Raw genomic sequence first — 15,355 nt, 5'->3', positions numbered from 1 at the left:
TCTTACGCTGTAGCGAGAAGCAGTGCAAAACTCTGAAGTTAGAACATTTGAATTTGAATTCCGGTTCTGTCACTTACTGGCTCTGTGATCATGGGCAAATCATTTAACTCCTCTATGTCTCATTTTTCTCACCTTTAAAATAGGGATAGTAGTTGGACCTACCACAAAGGATTATTGTAAGGACTAAATGAAACACTCAGGGCAGTGTCTAGCGTACCGTTAGGGGTACAATAAGTGTTAACTCATTATTAGACCCCACTTAAAGGGAACGATTTGCATTTCCCATACACATCCTGTAATTCCCTAGCCCCATGCCTTTCTCATGATGTATTTTGTTTTCAGAATGTTCTCCATTTCCATCTCTATTTGTTTAAACCCTGCACATTTTACATTCATGTGCCCCCTCTTCCATGTAGCTTTCAGGCAAACCCCCAATACTCAGTTTAGCTTTTGAATTTCCATAGCATCTCCTGTACCTCTTTCAGTATTTAGCCCTTTCTACTTTGTATTATAATTAGGTGTATACATATCTTCTGAAAATATAGGGGAAAACAAGAACTGTTTTATAAATTTTTGCATTTTTCTCAGTATCTAACCAAACATGAGATACTGTATTTGTTGACTAAATGAATGAATACCCGACTTGTTCACTTACCTTTTCCCTAATATGCAAGTGCAGTGTGGTTTGAGAACCTGGCCAAAATTATTATCTTCTCCTTGCTTGGTGATGTAATTGATCTCCCTCTATCCTAACCCCACCCTTTCCTCTTCTCTTTTTTCCCCCCTTTTCCCCATACCTCTGACTCTTCCCCCTTTTCTGCTCCACTTACCTTCTCTCTCTCCCACTCTCCCCTCCCCCGTCTTCCCTTTTCTTCTCGTCTTCCTCCTCATCCTTGTCTTGAATTCTAGATTCCCACTTCTTAAAATTTCCTCCACAAACTCATAGCCAAGATCTGTGGGAACAAAGCAATACTACTTCAAGAGGGAGATGTTTTCTGATCGTTTTTTGTTACTCTCTTTGTCAGAAATAATGGAGCATGTAGCATCCAATTATAATGCAACTTATTCATCTGAGATACTGAGAAGCAAGCAATGGTTAAATAGCAAATAAAAACAAGCCCAATATCTGGACAAGGAGAAATAATCTCACAAGAACTTTTTAATTACATGTTCTTATTGTTGCAGTATGTTTTGAGTACAGTTTGTCTTTATAGAAAAAGGGAAACAATTGTGTCATGAGATTGTTTTAAAGAGGAATTTGACTAAAGGTCTCCAAGAATAAATTATTTTCTTACTGTTAATTTCTTCCCTCTTTTCTCATTTACAATGGCGTTTTGAGTCCTAATCCTTTCCTCCAACATCTTAACTGTCCCCTTCCCTTAATCAATATCCTGTTTCTTTCTCCTAAATTTGAAAATCATCTAAAATGTCATATTATGCTCTGTTTTCCATTTCCACATGTCTTGAAATGTCTCATCCTGTTGGGGGAACATTCTCATGAGTTCTGTTAGGGATACCAATATCCTAATTAATTATGAGCTTACACAAAACCAATGTGATCTACTTGTATTTATGAATATAAATTTGAAAGATATAGTATGCTATTATCTCTATTATAGGATTGAGGAGTGTGAAGTTAACAAAATTGAATGGTAGATTGGAAAGTCAAACTTGAATTCTTATTTTATAATCGTGATCTGAAGCCATATGTAAAGTTTGACAATTTTAAAACCTTTTTGCTTATGCTTCCCTTCCTGAGCCATAGTCAGTTAATGCTTAGGACTGGATACAATATGGAAGTAATTTTGAGGATCCCAACCGACAACATTATGCATCTACTGCTATGGGATCATCATTATAGTAAATTTGTTCTCAACACTGGCATCTTTTTTTCTAATTTAGGGTAGAAATTTAACATCTGGAGAGGTTGGATTTTTTCCGAGTGATGCTGTCAAGCCTTGCCCATGTGTGAGTATTTTATTTCTTTCTACTTTGTTTTTTGATGCTGTAATGAATTGTCAAGAAAGTACAAAGGATACTGGTCTGGCCCCTCATTAATTCTATTAATATTTTCTTATTAATAACATATTCCAAAATTATGATGATTCCATTGTCAGAAAATATTTTTAAATGTTAAGGGAATACATGCAACAGGAAAATTTTACTTAGTAGAATTTACAAAATTAACATTTTTATAAGGTTTTAGAAGGAATAAACTAAAGCTACTGATCAGAGGTATTGTACAAACTTCCCTTTTCCCTCTGAGGTAAGAATGGTATGGTCTAATATATTTCCAGTCACTTTGGGTTACAGAGAGATTGCACTTCAACTAGTGTGTTTGAAAGCCTGCTAGAAGCATGAACGTCCGCAGATTCTTCAGTCAAATCTCTTAATATATTTTTCTGTGCTTTAGTTTGTCATAAGTTTATTTAGTGTCGTAATGACATTTTCTGAAAACATCAAATACATTAGGCAGATACAAGAAGAATGAATATTTACCCAAATATTATTATGGATGAATATAACATAAAATGTACTCTCCGGTGCTTTATGAAATTTATAAATTTCTGTTTAGGGTGATGTTATTTTATCATTGTAATTTGGTGTTTGGGGTAGATTTTTCTATGACACTTTTCAAGTTCTTAACTCTAATTAAATGAAATTATTTTACTAATACAATGGAGTTATTGGTTTGGGGGAAAAAAAACCTTCTTGAACTATCTTGCTTGCCTTATTTCAGTCCTTCCCAGTTTTCTAAACTGAACATTCTTTTTAATATTATAAATGGGAATGTCTGCCATCCTTAACCTCAGATGTAGTCTGAAGAATAATTTACTCCACTCATTCAAGCTTAATTAATTTCAAAAGCAAAAGGGAATCAAAAAAAAAAAAAAGCTCTTGCTATTTCTGTTGGTTCTATGATCTAATGCCACATATTATTCAGGTTATGTTGTAATCTTGAAAAAAATCATTGAAATTTCATACACCTCTCATTTAATTAGATAAGCAAAAATGATTCTTTAGCTAGTTTTCTGTCATTTATATGAATAAGATTAAGGCTTCCTATGCTTGAAGAACTGAGATTTATATGTAGGCACGTAGCAGAAAATTAACATTAAGATTTTGGGAACCTAGCACAGGGAGCTCAGCTTGGTGTTCTGTGATGACCTAGATGGGTAGGATGGAGGGGTGGGGGAGGGAGGCCCAAGAGTGAGGGGATATATGTACACATATAGCTGATTCACTTCATTGTACAGCAGAAATTAACAACACTGTAAAGCAATTATACTCCAATAAAAAGAAACTATTAAGCATTTCATGTACCATGTACTGTTTTCTTTTCACAACTCCTTGAATATAGCATAGAATGAGCATTTGAAGTTTTATTTTAGGAATAGTCTGGCACATAGTAGGTATTTAATAAATTTTTGTTGTATGAATGAGCAAAGAAGTGAAAAAGCAAACAAAAGTTCCTAACTAAATGTAGGTAATTAACAATGGCAGATATTAATTAAATCAGCTTATAGGATCATATTGAATGATATTTGGCGATCTGGTTAGTTACTAGAAAAAGAAATGTGCTTACAATTTTAGCTGATAAAGAGCTGTAGAGGAACACATAATTATGGGTAGGACTACCAACTAAATATGATTGTTTTTATAGCTTAAAGTTAATAAATAGCTATTAAAATTTTACTGCTTTACTTAATGAAATTATAGATTCATTTGTTGGTTGTAGGTTAAGTTAGGTGAATGAAGCTAAGTAGAAGGAGGAAAAACACAGGAGGAACATAAAAGAGACAATTTCATTTCTGGCAATATGGTTACTGGAGAGAAAGCCTAGAGCTACAGCACAGTGCAAACTTGGGTGTCTCTCTGTGAATCGCAGAGCCCTCAGTGGGTGAACAAGAAGAAAACTATCCCAAAGGAGAAGATATGCCTATCTTTGTCTTGGATCTTGGTGGGGAACAGAAAAAAAAGTCTCTCTCCCCTAAGAATTCTTAACTTTAGATCCAAAAACCACCCACATGGGGGGCTGGAATTCATACTAGCTTTGTGACCTAAATAATACTAAGCTAGAAACATAGTAGAACATACATATCAATAATTACCTTAAACATAAATGAATTAAATGTTGCAAACAAAAGACATAGACTGGCTGAATGGATACAGAAACAAGACCCATATATATGCTGTCTACAACAGAACCACTTCAGATCTAGGGGACACATACAGACTGAAAGTGAGGGGATTGAAAAAGGTATTCCATGAAAATGGAAATCAAAAGAAAGCTGGAGTAGCAATACTCATATAAGACAAAATAGACTTTAAAGACTATTACAAGAGACAAAGAAGGAACACTACATAATGAGCAAGGATCAATCCAAGAAGAAGATATAACAATTATAAATATATATGTACCCAATATATGAGGCAAATATTAATAGCTATAAAAGGAGAAATCAACAGTAACACAATAATAGGGGAGGACTTTAACACCCCACTTTCATCAATGGACAGATCATTCAGACAGAAAATCAATAAGGAAACACAGGTCTTAAATGACACATTAGATCAGATGGACTTAATTGATATTTATAGAGCATTCCATCCAAAAGCAGCAGAATACACATTCTTCTCAAGTGCACATGGAACATTCTCCAGGATTGATCACCTGCTGGGCCACAAAGTGAGCCTCAGTAAATTTAAGAAAATTGAAATCACATCAAGCATCTTTTCCAACCACAACGCTATGAGATTAGAAATCAACTACAAGGAAAAAAACTGTAAAAAATACACAAACACGTGGAAGCTAAGCAATATGCTACTAAACAACCAATGGATCACTGAAGAAATCAGAGAGGAAATCAAAAAATACCAAGAGACAGATGAAAATGAAAGCATGATGATCCAAAACCTATGGGACACAGCAAAAGCAGTTCTAAGAGGGAAGTTTATAGCAATACAGTCTTACCTCAGGAAACAAGGAAAATCTAAAATAAACACCCTAAGCTTACACCTAAAGCAACTAGAGAGAGAAGAACAAACAAAACCCAAAGTTCGTAGAAGGAAAGAAATCCTAAAGATCAGAGCAGAAATAAATGCAATAGAGATGAAGAAAACAATAGTAAAGATCAATGAAGCTATAAGCTGATTCTGTGCAAAGTTAAACAAAATAGATAAACCTTTAGCAAGACTCATCAAGAAAAAAAGGGAAGGGGCTCAGATCAATAAAATTACAAATGAAAAAGAAGTTACAACTGACACCACAGAAATACAAACATCATGAGAGACTACTATAAGCAACTATATGCCAATAAAATGGATAACCTAGAAGAAATAGACAAATCCTTAGAAAGCTACAATCTCCCAAGACTGAACCACGAGGAAATAGAAAATATGAAAAGACCAGTGTGTATGCCTTCTGCATAATAAAGGCCATAAATGACAAACCTACAGCTAGCATCATTACTCAATGAGGAAAAGCTGAAAGCATTCCCTCTAAGATAAGGAACAAGACAAGGATATCCACTCTTGCCACTTTTATTCAACATAGTTTTGGAAATCCTAGCCACAGCAATGAGAGAGGAAAAAAAAATAAAATGAATCCAGATTGGAAAGGAAGAAGGAAAACTGTCACTGTTTGCAGATAGCATCATACTATACATGGAAAATCCTAAAGATGCTATCAGAGAACTACTAGAACTCATCAATGAATTCGGTAAAGTTGCAGGATACAAAATTAATACACAGAAATCTGTTGCATTTCTATACACTAACAACGAAATATCAGAAAGAGAAATTAAAGAAACAATGCCATTTACCATCACATCAAAAAGAATAAAATACATAGGAGGCAAAAGACCTGTACTCTGAAAACTATAAGACACTGATGAAAGAAATCAAAGATGACACAAACAGATGGAGAGACATACCATGTTCTTGGATTGGAAGAATCAATGTTGTCAAAATGACTATACTACCCAAGGCAATCTACAGATTCAGTGCAATCCCTATCAAATTACCAATGGCATTTTTCACAGAACTAGAACAAAAACTTTTAAATTTGTATGGAGATACAAAAGACCCCAAATAGCCAAAGCAATCTTGAGAAGAAAAACGGAGCTGGAGGAATCAGGCTCCCTAACTTCAGACTATACTATAAAGCTACAGTCATCAAAAGAGTATGGTACTAGCACAAAAACAGAAATATAGATCAGTGGAACAGTATAGAAAGCCCAGAAGTAAACCCACATTCCTATGGTCAATTAGTCTATGACAAAGGAGGTAAGACCATACAATGGAGAAAAGACAGTCTCTTCAATAAATGGTGCTGGGATAACTGGACAGCTACATGTAAAAAAATGAAATTAGAATATTCTTTAACATCATTTACAAAAATAAACTCAAAATGGATCAAAGACCTAAATGTAATACCGGATAGTATAAAACTCTTAGAGGAAAATTCAGGCAGAACACTCTTTGACATAAATTGCAGCGATATCTTTTTCAATCCATCTCTTAGAGTAATAGAAATAAAACCAAAAATAAACAAATGTGACCTAGTTAAACTCAAAATCTTCTGCACAGCAAAGGAAACCATAAGCAAAACAAAAAGACAACCCACAGAATGGGAGAAAATATTTGCAAATGATGCAACCGATAAGGGATTAGTCTCCAAAATAAACACTTTATGTAGCTCAATAAAAAAAAGAAACAACCAAATCACCCAATCAAAAAATGGGCAGAAGACCTAAAGAGACATTTCTCCAAAGAAGATACACAGATGGCCAAGAGGTACATCCAAAGATGCTCAACATCACTAATTATTAGAGAAATGCAAATCAAAACTACAATGAGACATCACCTCACACCAGTCAGAATGGCCATCATCAAAAAGTCTACAAACAATAAATGCTGGAAAGGGTGTGGAGAAAAGGGAACCCTCCTACACTCTTGGTGGGAATGTAAATTGGTACAGCCACTATGGAGAACAGTATGGAGGTTCCTTAAAAAGCTAGAAATAGAGCTACCATATGATCCAGCAATCCCACTCCTGAGCACATATCCAGAGAAAACCATGGTTCAAAAGGATACATGCACCCCAGTATTCATGGTAGCAATATTTACAATAGGCAAGACATGGAGGCAACCTAAATGTCCACTGACAGATGAATGGATAAAGAAGGTGTGGTATATATATACAATGGAATATTACTCAGCCATTAAAAACAATGAAATAATGCCATTTGCAGTAACATGGATGGACCTGGAGATTGTCACACTAAGTGAAGTAAGACAGAGAAAGACAAATATCATATGATATTGCTTATATGTGGAATCTAAAAAAAATGATACAAATGAACTTATTTACAAAACAGAAGCAGTCTCACAGACGTAGAGAATGAATTTATGGTTACCCGGGGGAGGGGTGGGGGGGAGGCATAGATTGGGAGTTTGGAATTGACATTTACACACTGCTATATTTAAAACAGAAAACCAACATGGACCTACTGTATAACATAGGGAACTCTGCTCAACATTCTGTAATAACCTAAATGGGAAAAGAACTTGTATATGTGTATGTATAACTGAATCACTCTGCTGTATACCTGAAACTAATGCAACATTGTTAGTCAACAATACTCCAATATAAAATAAAATTTTTCAAAAGAAACATAGTATAAAATGATTCCACATTGATTGTGTTCCCAATTCAAGTACAGATTCTCTCTAGATTGGCACCTCAAAGGATTTCTACTGATAAAGTCCCAGGGATTATAAATTCACAATTTGGAATAATTATATTTATGAGGAAACAAACCCACCTTAAGCAAAAGTCAGCAGAGACAATAAAATGCAGAATTAGACCCACAAAGACAACAGATAGTGGAATTATCAGATACTAAGTTCAAAATTGTATGTTTAATATGGTTGAAGAAATAAAAGGGGGAATAAAAGTCTAAAAGGAAAACAAGTCACTCTTGTTTGGGCATATTTCAAAAAGAATCAGATATAGTAGTTGAAATGAGAAACTTAATGGAAACATTACATGATGTATGAGACCCAGTTGGGCAGAAAATTGGAAGAAAAATCTGAATAAATTTCTCAGTGAATAGTCCAGAAAGATTAAGAGATAGAGAATGGAATGATAAAGTTCAAATACATCTATTGAAAGAGAGAATATAGATAATTGTGGGAAAGCAATGTTCAAATGATGGCTGAGAATTTTCCAGAATTTATGATAAAACTAATCTTAATAGTCAAGAAGAGTATATTAAACTTAATCAATACCTAGATACATTTTAGTGAAACTGCAGAACATCAAAGACAAAGAGAAAATATTAAAACCAACCTGAGAGAAAATACAGATTACCTATAAAGGGTTGATGATTAGACATATAGCTAACAACAGCAATAATGGAAACAATAGGAGTTTCCACTTCTGGTCATTGTCAAGTAGCTCCTATTGGACCAAGCCTCCCACAGAAAATAACTACAAACTCTGGACAAAATATTTTTTACAAAAACAACTATCTGAACATACTGGCTAGGAGAGGACTTGACATTCAGAAGAAGGATGATACTTGGTGAGTTTCCTGGCTTTAAGGCTAGCTTAAGGATAGACCCTGGGCTGCACCATGCAGGGTGGCTGAAATTCAGATAGAAACCTCACAGTATTACTGGCTTGAAGAGCAGAATATGGAGTTTGAAGCAAACACAATCTGGAAAGGGAGATAAGAAATCTTAGAAAGGAAAGAAGAGTGAGGGAGAACCTCAAATTCTGTGTATAAACATTGCCTCAGTCTCTGAGTGGTGCAGACTTCAAGTAGCTCAGCTTAGGCTAAAAGAACTTAATGAAGTATTCAGTTGCCCCTTACCACAGGGAAGACAGAGTTTGCAGTTGGGGTTCAAACAAGTTAACTGCCTGCTCTAAGAAAAACCACACTCTTTGTAGGAGCATAACTGAATCCAGGGCCTCTACAGCATATCATTCAAATCGTCCAAGAGGCCATCTAAAATCACTCAGTATACAAAGAAACAGGAAAACGTGAACTACACTCAAAAGAAAAGACAATTAAAGGATAACAACCCTCAGCTGTCCCAAATGATAGAATTTGCAAGAAAGGAATTTTAAAGTAGCTATTGTAACTGTGCTCAAGGACATAAATAAAGGAAAATACAGTTGACCCTTGAAACATGCAGGGATTAGGGCGCTGACCCTCCAAGCAGTGGAAAATTCACCTATAACTTATAGTCACCCCTCTATATTCACAGTTCCTCCATATCTGTGGTTTCACATCCATAGATTCAATCAAATGCAGATTGTGTAGTATTGTAGTATTTACTATTGAAAAAAATCCACGTATAAGTGGACCCATGCAATTCAAACCCGTTTTGTTCAAGGGTTAACTGTATGTTTATACTGAATGGACAGGAAACGTCAGCAGAGAAATAAGAACTATAAAAAAGAACTGAATGGGAATTCTATACAATGAAATTTCAATATTTGAAGCAGTAAGAATAATATACTCAAAGTTTTGAAAGAAAATTTGAAATATATCTTTCCTCAATGAGGATGAAATAATGACATTTCTAGCCTAACAAACACAGAAAGTTCACTTCTGTCTCATCTAGCTTTTATAAAATGTACTTGGGAAGAAGCATGTATCTTATATGTAATTTTGTATGTATGCTATATTCCCAATGAAATTTTTTTAAAATGCTACATCCACAGCAGAAGTCTTAACAATGTAAACAGCCTATGATGAAGGCAGAAAAAGGCATTAGGGAAAAACTGTCAAAGATGAGAACAAAATTATTTATAGCCTTATATATGAGATATTCCTCCAAACGAGGGCCCAAAGTACACATGATAGAAATGAGGAGGGCTCATGTCAGATGGAAAAGGACAGGATCCTACTCTGATGATGGGGGTCACAGCTGAGAAGACAGTCCTGGCTCATCACACATCAGAATGTACCGAAGAGAGAAAAAGCTTCAGAAGGACACATCAGGATGGAACAGCCTCAGATCTCTGTTCTAGTTTAGAATTTTATGTCACCCTTCACTTTTGTGGATCCTTCCCAGCTGAGAAAATCCACAGTCAAGATATGTTGAAGCTCTTTACCTGCTCTGTCCTCTTTCTCTCTCTTTGTTGTTGTTCTCCAGGAAGAGAGAGATAGGTTTAGGAATAAGCATACATTTGAAGAATACAGAGAGGTAGAGGGAAGGAGGAAAAAACTTTTTTCCCCATCAGATTTCTGAGGCCATGTATATTTTACTAAAAGGGAAACTGTTGAAGATTGATTTCTATTTGCGAAAACAAAATGGTATAAGAAAATATTCGCAGGAGTCGAATGGTATAATTTACTTTCAATATGTTATCTGTGTATCAGGATTTTACACAGTGGTGAAATTTAAAATGTGATCCATAGGATAAAAATATTTAAATATTAGTAACTTTAGAGATGTTCTGACCAGAAGGATAGTTTTTTACAAATAATTCTTAACCTGGAAGGTCAAAATAGTAACAGCCCATTATGAAAATGGACATAGCTAGAGATATATTCACATTAACCAGACCTCAGTTACAAATGAGGGTAACAGTATTTTTAATCACCCAGTATAAAAAGGCCCAGGAATACCATGGAATGTATACATCAAAGATTCAGGTGATTCATGAAAATTACATAGTACGAATTGTATTTGTTGTTTTTTGAATATTGGTGTGCCTTCTTTGGCTTTGCTCATTTTCTAATTGCAATCAGCAACTAGAAGTTTATTTTTTCTTTCTTTATTTGCGTAGAAAATGAAGTTTTTCTCTGTTGTAAAGCTCCATAGGAGAAAAGGGGAAAATGAGTATTTCCTATGACTTTTTCATAAATAAAAGGTTTTCCAGTTGGTAGACTTCTAAATCAGAGTCTAAAATCTGTGTTACACAGTAAGAGTCTATATCAGGTGTATATTGTTTATTTTGCCTGTTTTCCCCATATATTGGGAAAGCAGTGTGCTATTTGGTTTTCCTAACATTTTCATTTTAATTTTCTATGATAGGATTAAACTGCCTTGATAATAAATACCAAAAGATTCCAATTCATATTTTTCCTGTTATCTCTTCCTTTAGAGGTACAGTGGCAGTAAAATGAATGAAAGAATTAAAGTGAAATGAATTATTTTCTACTTATCTGACATATACTATGATTCACTCTGTATAATATGGCCAATGGATAGTTCTAGGACTGTGCTACTTAGGGTTTTATAGAGCTGAGTCAGCTGAACTGAATTAATGATTGATTTCTTAAAGCTTCCCTTAAGTAAACTTAATCTATTTTTGCCTTTTTACATCCTAGGTGCCCAAACCAGTAGATTATTCTTGCCAACCCTGGTAAGTATTAAAAATGTTTATGTAGCTGAGTTGAAATACCATACCCTTAGCTCGAGGACACCTTAAATGTGGGAGTAGTAAACTACATTCAATTTCCATCTGTCCTGGCTAAAGGTGTTTTCAGATGCAACAAAACACCATAATGAATTTATATATTGCTGACCTTTCCATATCTTTATCAGAAGTGGTGCATGTGTGTGTACAAGCACATGTACTTGGCTGTAAATCCAAAGTTTATAACATCCACAGAGGGGAATGGGACATGGGCAAATATGTACATTGTATTTTAGAAGAGTAAATTTCATGAAGTTGAGAAAAAAGGTATGATTCCATTTTCTGAAACTAAAATTTAGCCCAGAAAGGAGAGTAGATCCTAAAAATACATTTTATAACACATAATATGGGAGGAGCAAGATGTGTCCAAGTCTAAAGTTTTAGGTCTCTGTGGAGCTCACATAACACTTGGAGGTTAGCGGTATCACTAACAGAAACAAAGAAGCAGTAGATAATGATTATTATTTTTTAGACATTATGAGTTTAAGGGGAAATGATATCCTCAACCGGAAAAACTATTTAGAATCTAAAATAGTTATAATCATCATATGATAATAACTAACATATTCTGGGTACTTAGTATGTACTTAGTATTTTACACATTTTGTTTTGTTTTTCCAACATCTGTATAAGGAAGGTTATTTTTATTATTTTTACAGATGAGGAAACAAAGGTTAAGGCCAACCAGCTAGTAAATGGTACAGCCAGGATTCCAAGTTATGCTGTCTGTACATTGGCACACCACCTGTTAAAGTACAAAACACGGGCATATCTACTTATTTATATTTGTTTCCTGAATTTTGAGTTTGGCTCCTCTTAAAATGACTGCATCTATTTTTATTTTCTTGATATTGAAATATATGTATACAAACTAGATATCAGGATATGTATATAAATGAGATATTCTGAGAGTATATAGTACTAGTTCAGTTTGCAGGTGTAGCTAACACCTGAGTTCTTTGATATTTAAAATTCTGATCATTTTCTGTTATATAGCCAAAGCATGAAAAATGCCAGGTTACTGTAGGAATATATTGTCCATAGTATGAGATCCTCTCCTCAGCAGTCTTGCTCTCCCCTCCCCAGCAATTTCTGCCTTCTGTGGTCATTGTCTGCTTTCTCTGACATCCCTCCCTGGGCTTCAGCACTGAGCTTGCTGGAGAAATTGTAGCAGGTCTGTAATGGAACTGGAAATCTTTGCTACATGTTTACCTGGTTTAGGACAAATTTGAGATCTTAGTTTTCGTGGAATTAAAGACTGTAATCCTGACAACTTAAGTTTGGAGAATAGAGGTGATAGCATGGATAATCAAACTGGAAAACATCAAGAACTGGTGAAATCATGAGAGTGTGATGATAGTTTCCTTCTCTTTTCTTTTACTATTTTTCATGTAAGTAGGCATAATAGTTACAAGAGTAATGATTTTAGAGAAATACTAAAGCCACAAACTAGATGGATTTTTTTTTTAATTGGAGTATAATTGCTTTACGATGTTGTGTTAGTTTCTGGTGTACAACAAAGTGAATCAGCTATATGCATACATATATCCCCTCCCTCTTGGACCTTCCTCCCACCTCCCCCAATCCCACCCATCTAGGTCATCACAGAGCACCAAGCTGAGCTCCCCGAGCTATACCACAGGTTCCCACTAGCTATCTATTTTACACGTGGTAGTGTATTTATGTCAAACCTAATTGCCCAATTCATCCCACCCTCCCCTTCCCCCTGTGTCCACACATCTGTTCTCTACATCTGCGACGGATTTTATGAAATAAACCAGTCAGGTACCTGGGAACCAGTCAGGGCACAGGAGATTTGTTTTTGAACCCTTTGTTTTAAAATGTACCCTTGCCAATAGGTAAAATTCTATTGAATATATGACCAGTTGGAAAAGTATTGTTCCTAATGATAAAAAAAAAACAAACAAGATGTTCAGATGAGGGAAGACCCTTGAAAGCAGTAAGAAATAAAGATATAGTAGAATTTCATAATTACTTTTTCTTCTTTTCTGAGCAACTTGGACAATTTATTCACACTAAGCAGGCAGTTTCATGTGAAATGCCTTCTGCTAAGGAACAAAATGATCAACTATATCAGAAAATGAAATCTTCAATGTTAGAAATACTAAACTGTTTAGAGAAAAATTACACTGTGGTTCTCAAGTCATTAAGAAAGTGAATAACACCAACTGTATGGTGTATTTATTATTTGCACATTTTAAAACAAGTTGTTCCCATAAGGTAAACTTTATCTCTTTTATAGGCCATGAAATAAAACAGAATTCAAGATGATTATCTTCAACAGTCTATGTTTTGGGGTGTCATGAAGGCAGGGATGAGGCATGGGGCTTAAATCTGGGGAACTGTCTGAAAATACTTACGAAGAAAAGGATACAGATGCCAAGGAACCTACCTCATCCTCCAAGTAGTCAGGCAACTTACCTTTCCCTACCTTAGCAGGAGACATAAGTTAGAAGGTATATTACATGGAAAAATTGAGGCATATGGGGCCTAGACTTGGAAAGAGCAGGACCAGCAGAGACTGGGAGAGCAGTCATACTGAAACCAGATGGGTCAAATTAAGGAAAGTCAATATACAGACTGACGATGATCCCCAGTTCCTTTGTGTAGCTCAATTTCAGTACTGTGACAGCTGTGTCTCACACACATGGACTACTCTCTTCTTGCATCCAGATAGGAATTTGGAAGATTTTTCTCTAAAGAAACAGAATAGACTCAAAATAAAAAAATCTAAAATCCAGCCCCATCATAAGGTTCTTGCCAAACGATCAGGTTCCCACCCAATGAGCCTCCCTTGCTTCCCTCACACAGAGCTTCCAGTCAGTTCTTGGATGCCTTCCTCTTAAATATGAGCAGACAACAAGGAGTAACCAGGCATTTAAGAAAAGCCTTGAAGTAAAGAACAAATAAATGGGAAAAAGAAACTTGGAAGAATTACAGACATTAGAATGGGCAGAAGAAAGAAGCCTTTAATTTATATTCTTAGAATTAAGAGATGACAATGTATCCATAGAAGTGAGCTGGATGTTTTATAAAAGCAACAATCAGATAATAAGAAAGAACTGTTCTAGTTAAGTATTGAGTACAGAAACTGGAAAATAAAGTTGAGTAAATCCTTCAGAAAATCAAAGAGAGATAATATGAGAGAAAAGATAGAGTAGACAAGTGACCTGAGAAGTCCAGCCTTCACTTAATAGAACTCCAGAAAGGGAAACTGAGAACAACAATTATCAAAAACAAAAAAAACAAAAAAAATTTTTTTAGAACTGAAGGGTATATGGCTCCAAATCAAAGATGCTACCAAGGGCCAAGGACAATATTGAACCTTTTAGTACAGCACATAACCGAAAGGCATATTAACATGAAAGTTTGCTACATAGAGAAAACAAAGCAACTGAGAGTTTCCAGGGAGAAAAAAATCAGATTATATACAAAGACTTGGAAATCAGGATGGCATTGAATTGGAAGTTAGAACAGTAGAGTGATGCCTTAAAATTTGAGAAGCAAATAATTTCTCACCTATAATTCTATATCCAGCCAAACTGTGAATTAAGGATTATTAAGTAAAATAAAAACATGTTCATAGATGTGAGGCCTTCTGAGTATTACATCCCAAGTATTCATTTATAGGAATCTGAAGGATGAGCTAGTAAACCAAAAAAGAGGGAGATACAGAATATAGGAAATGGGAGCAAAGGGATGTCCAGGACTACAGTAATTCAGCAGGCTTAGAGAGCAAGCAGTGGTGATTAGACCAAGAGGGTGGAGAGCTTGCTTGGGAAAGATGAATGTCTCCATAGAAAAAATTATTAGGTACAGTACATGGTGTTGAAAAGGTATCACTGAGGGGTTTATAATCCTGTTGGAGAATTTGGAAAAAATCTGTGGTAG

At 35.1% G+C, this 15,355-nt stretch overlaps 1 protein-coding gene across 4 annotated transcripts in view; it reads left to right on the top strand.

Moving 5' to 3' along the window:
- Positions 1-15,355, top strand: part of VAV3 (vav guanine nucleotide exchange factor 3) — a 389,664-nt gene that overhangs the window by 336,344 nt on the left and 37,965 nt on the right. For all 4 annotated transcript variants that reach the window (XM_036863586.1, XM_036863581.1, XM_036863570.1 and 1 more), the window contains exons 21-22: positions 1,903-1,968; positions 11,355-11,389. In XM_036863586.1, coding sequence (XP_036719481.1) covers positions 1,903-1,968; positions 11,355-11,389 — 101 coding nt within the window. The remainder of the gene's footprint in view (positions 1-1,902; positions 1,969-11,354; positions 11,390-15,355) is intronic.

The sequence above is a fragment of the Balaenoptera musculus genome, chromosome 1 (genome assembly GCF_009873245.2).
Source record: "Balaenoptera musculus isolate JJ_BM4_2016_0621 chromosome 1, mBalMus1.pri.v3, whole genome shotgun sequence".
NCBI classification, from domain to species: Eukaryota; Metazoa; Chordata; class Mammalia; order Artiodactyla; family Balaenopteridae; genus Balaenoptera; species Balaenoptera musculus.
Note: the sequence above shows the minus strand (reverse complement) of the source record. Positions and strands in the feature narration are given on the sequence as shown.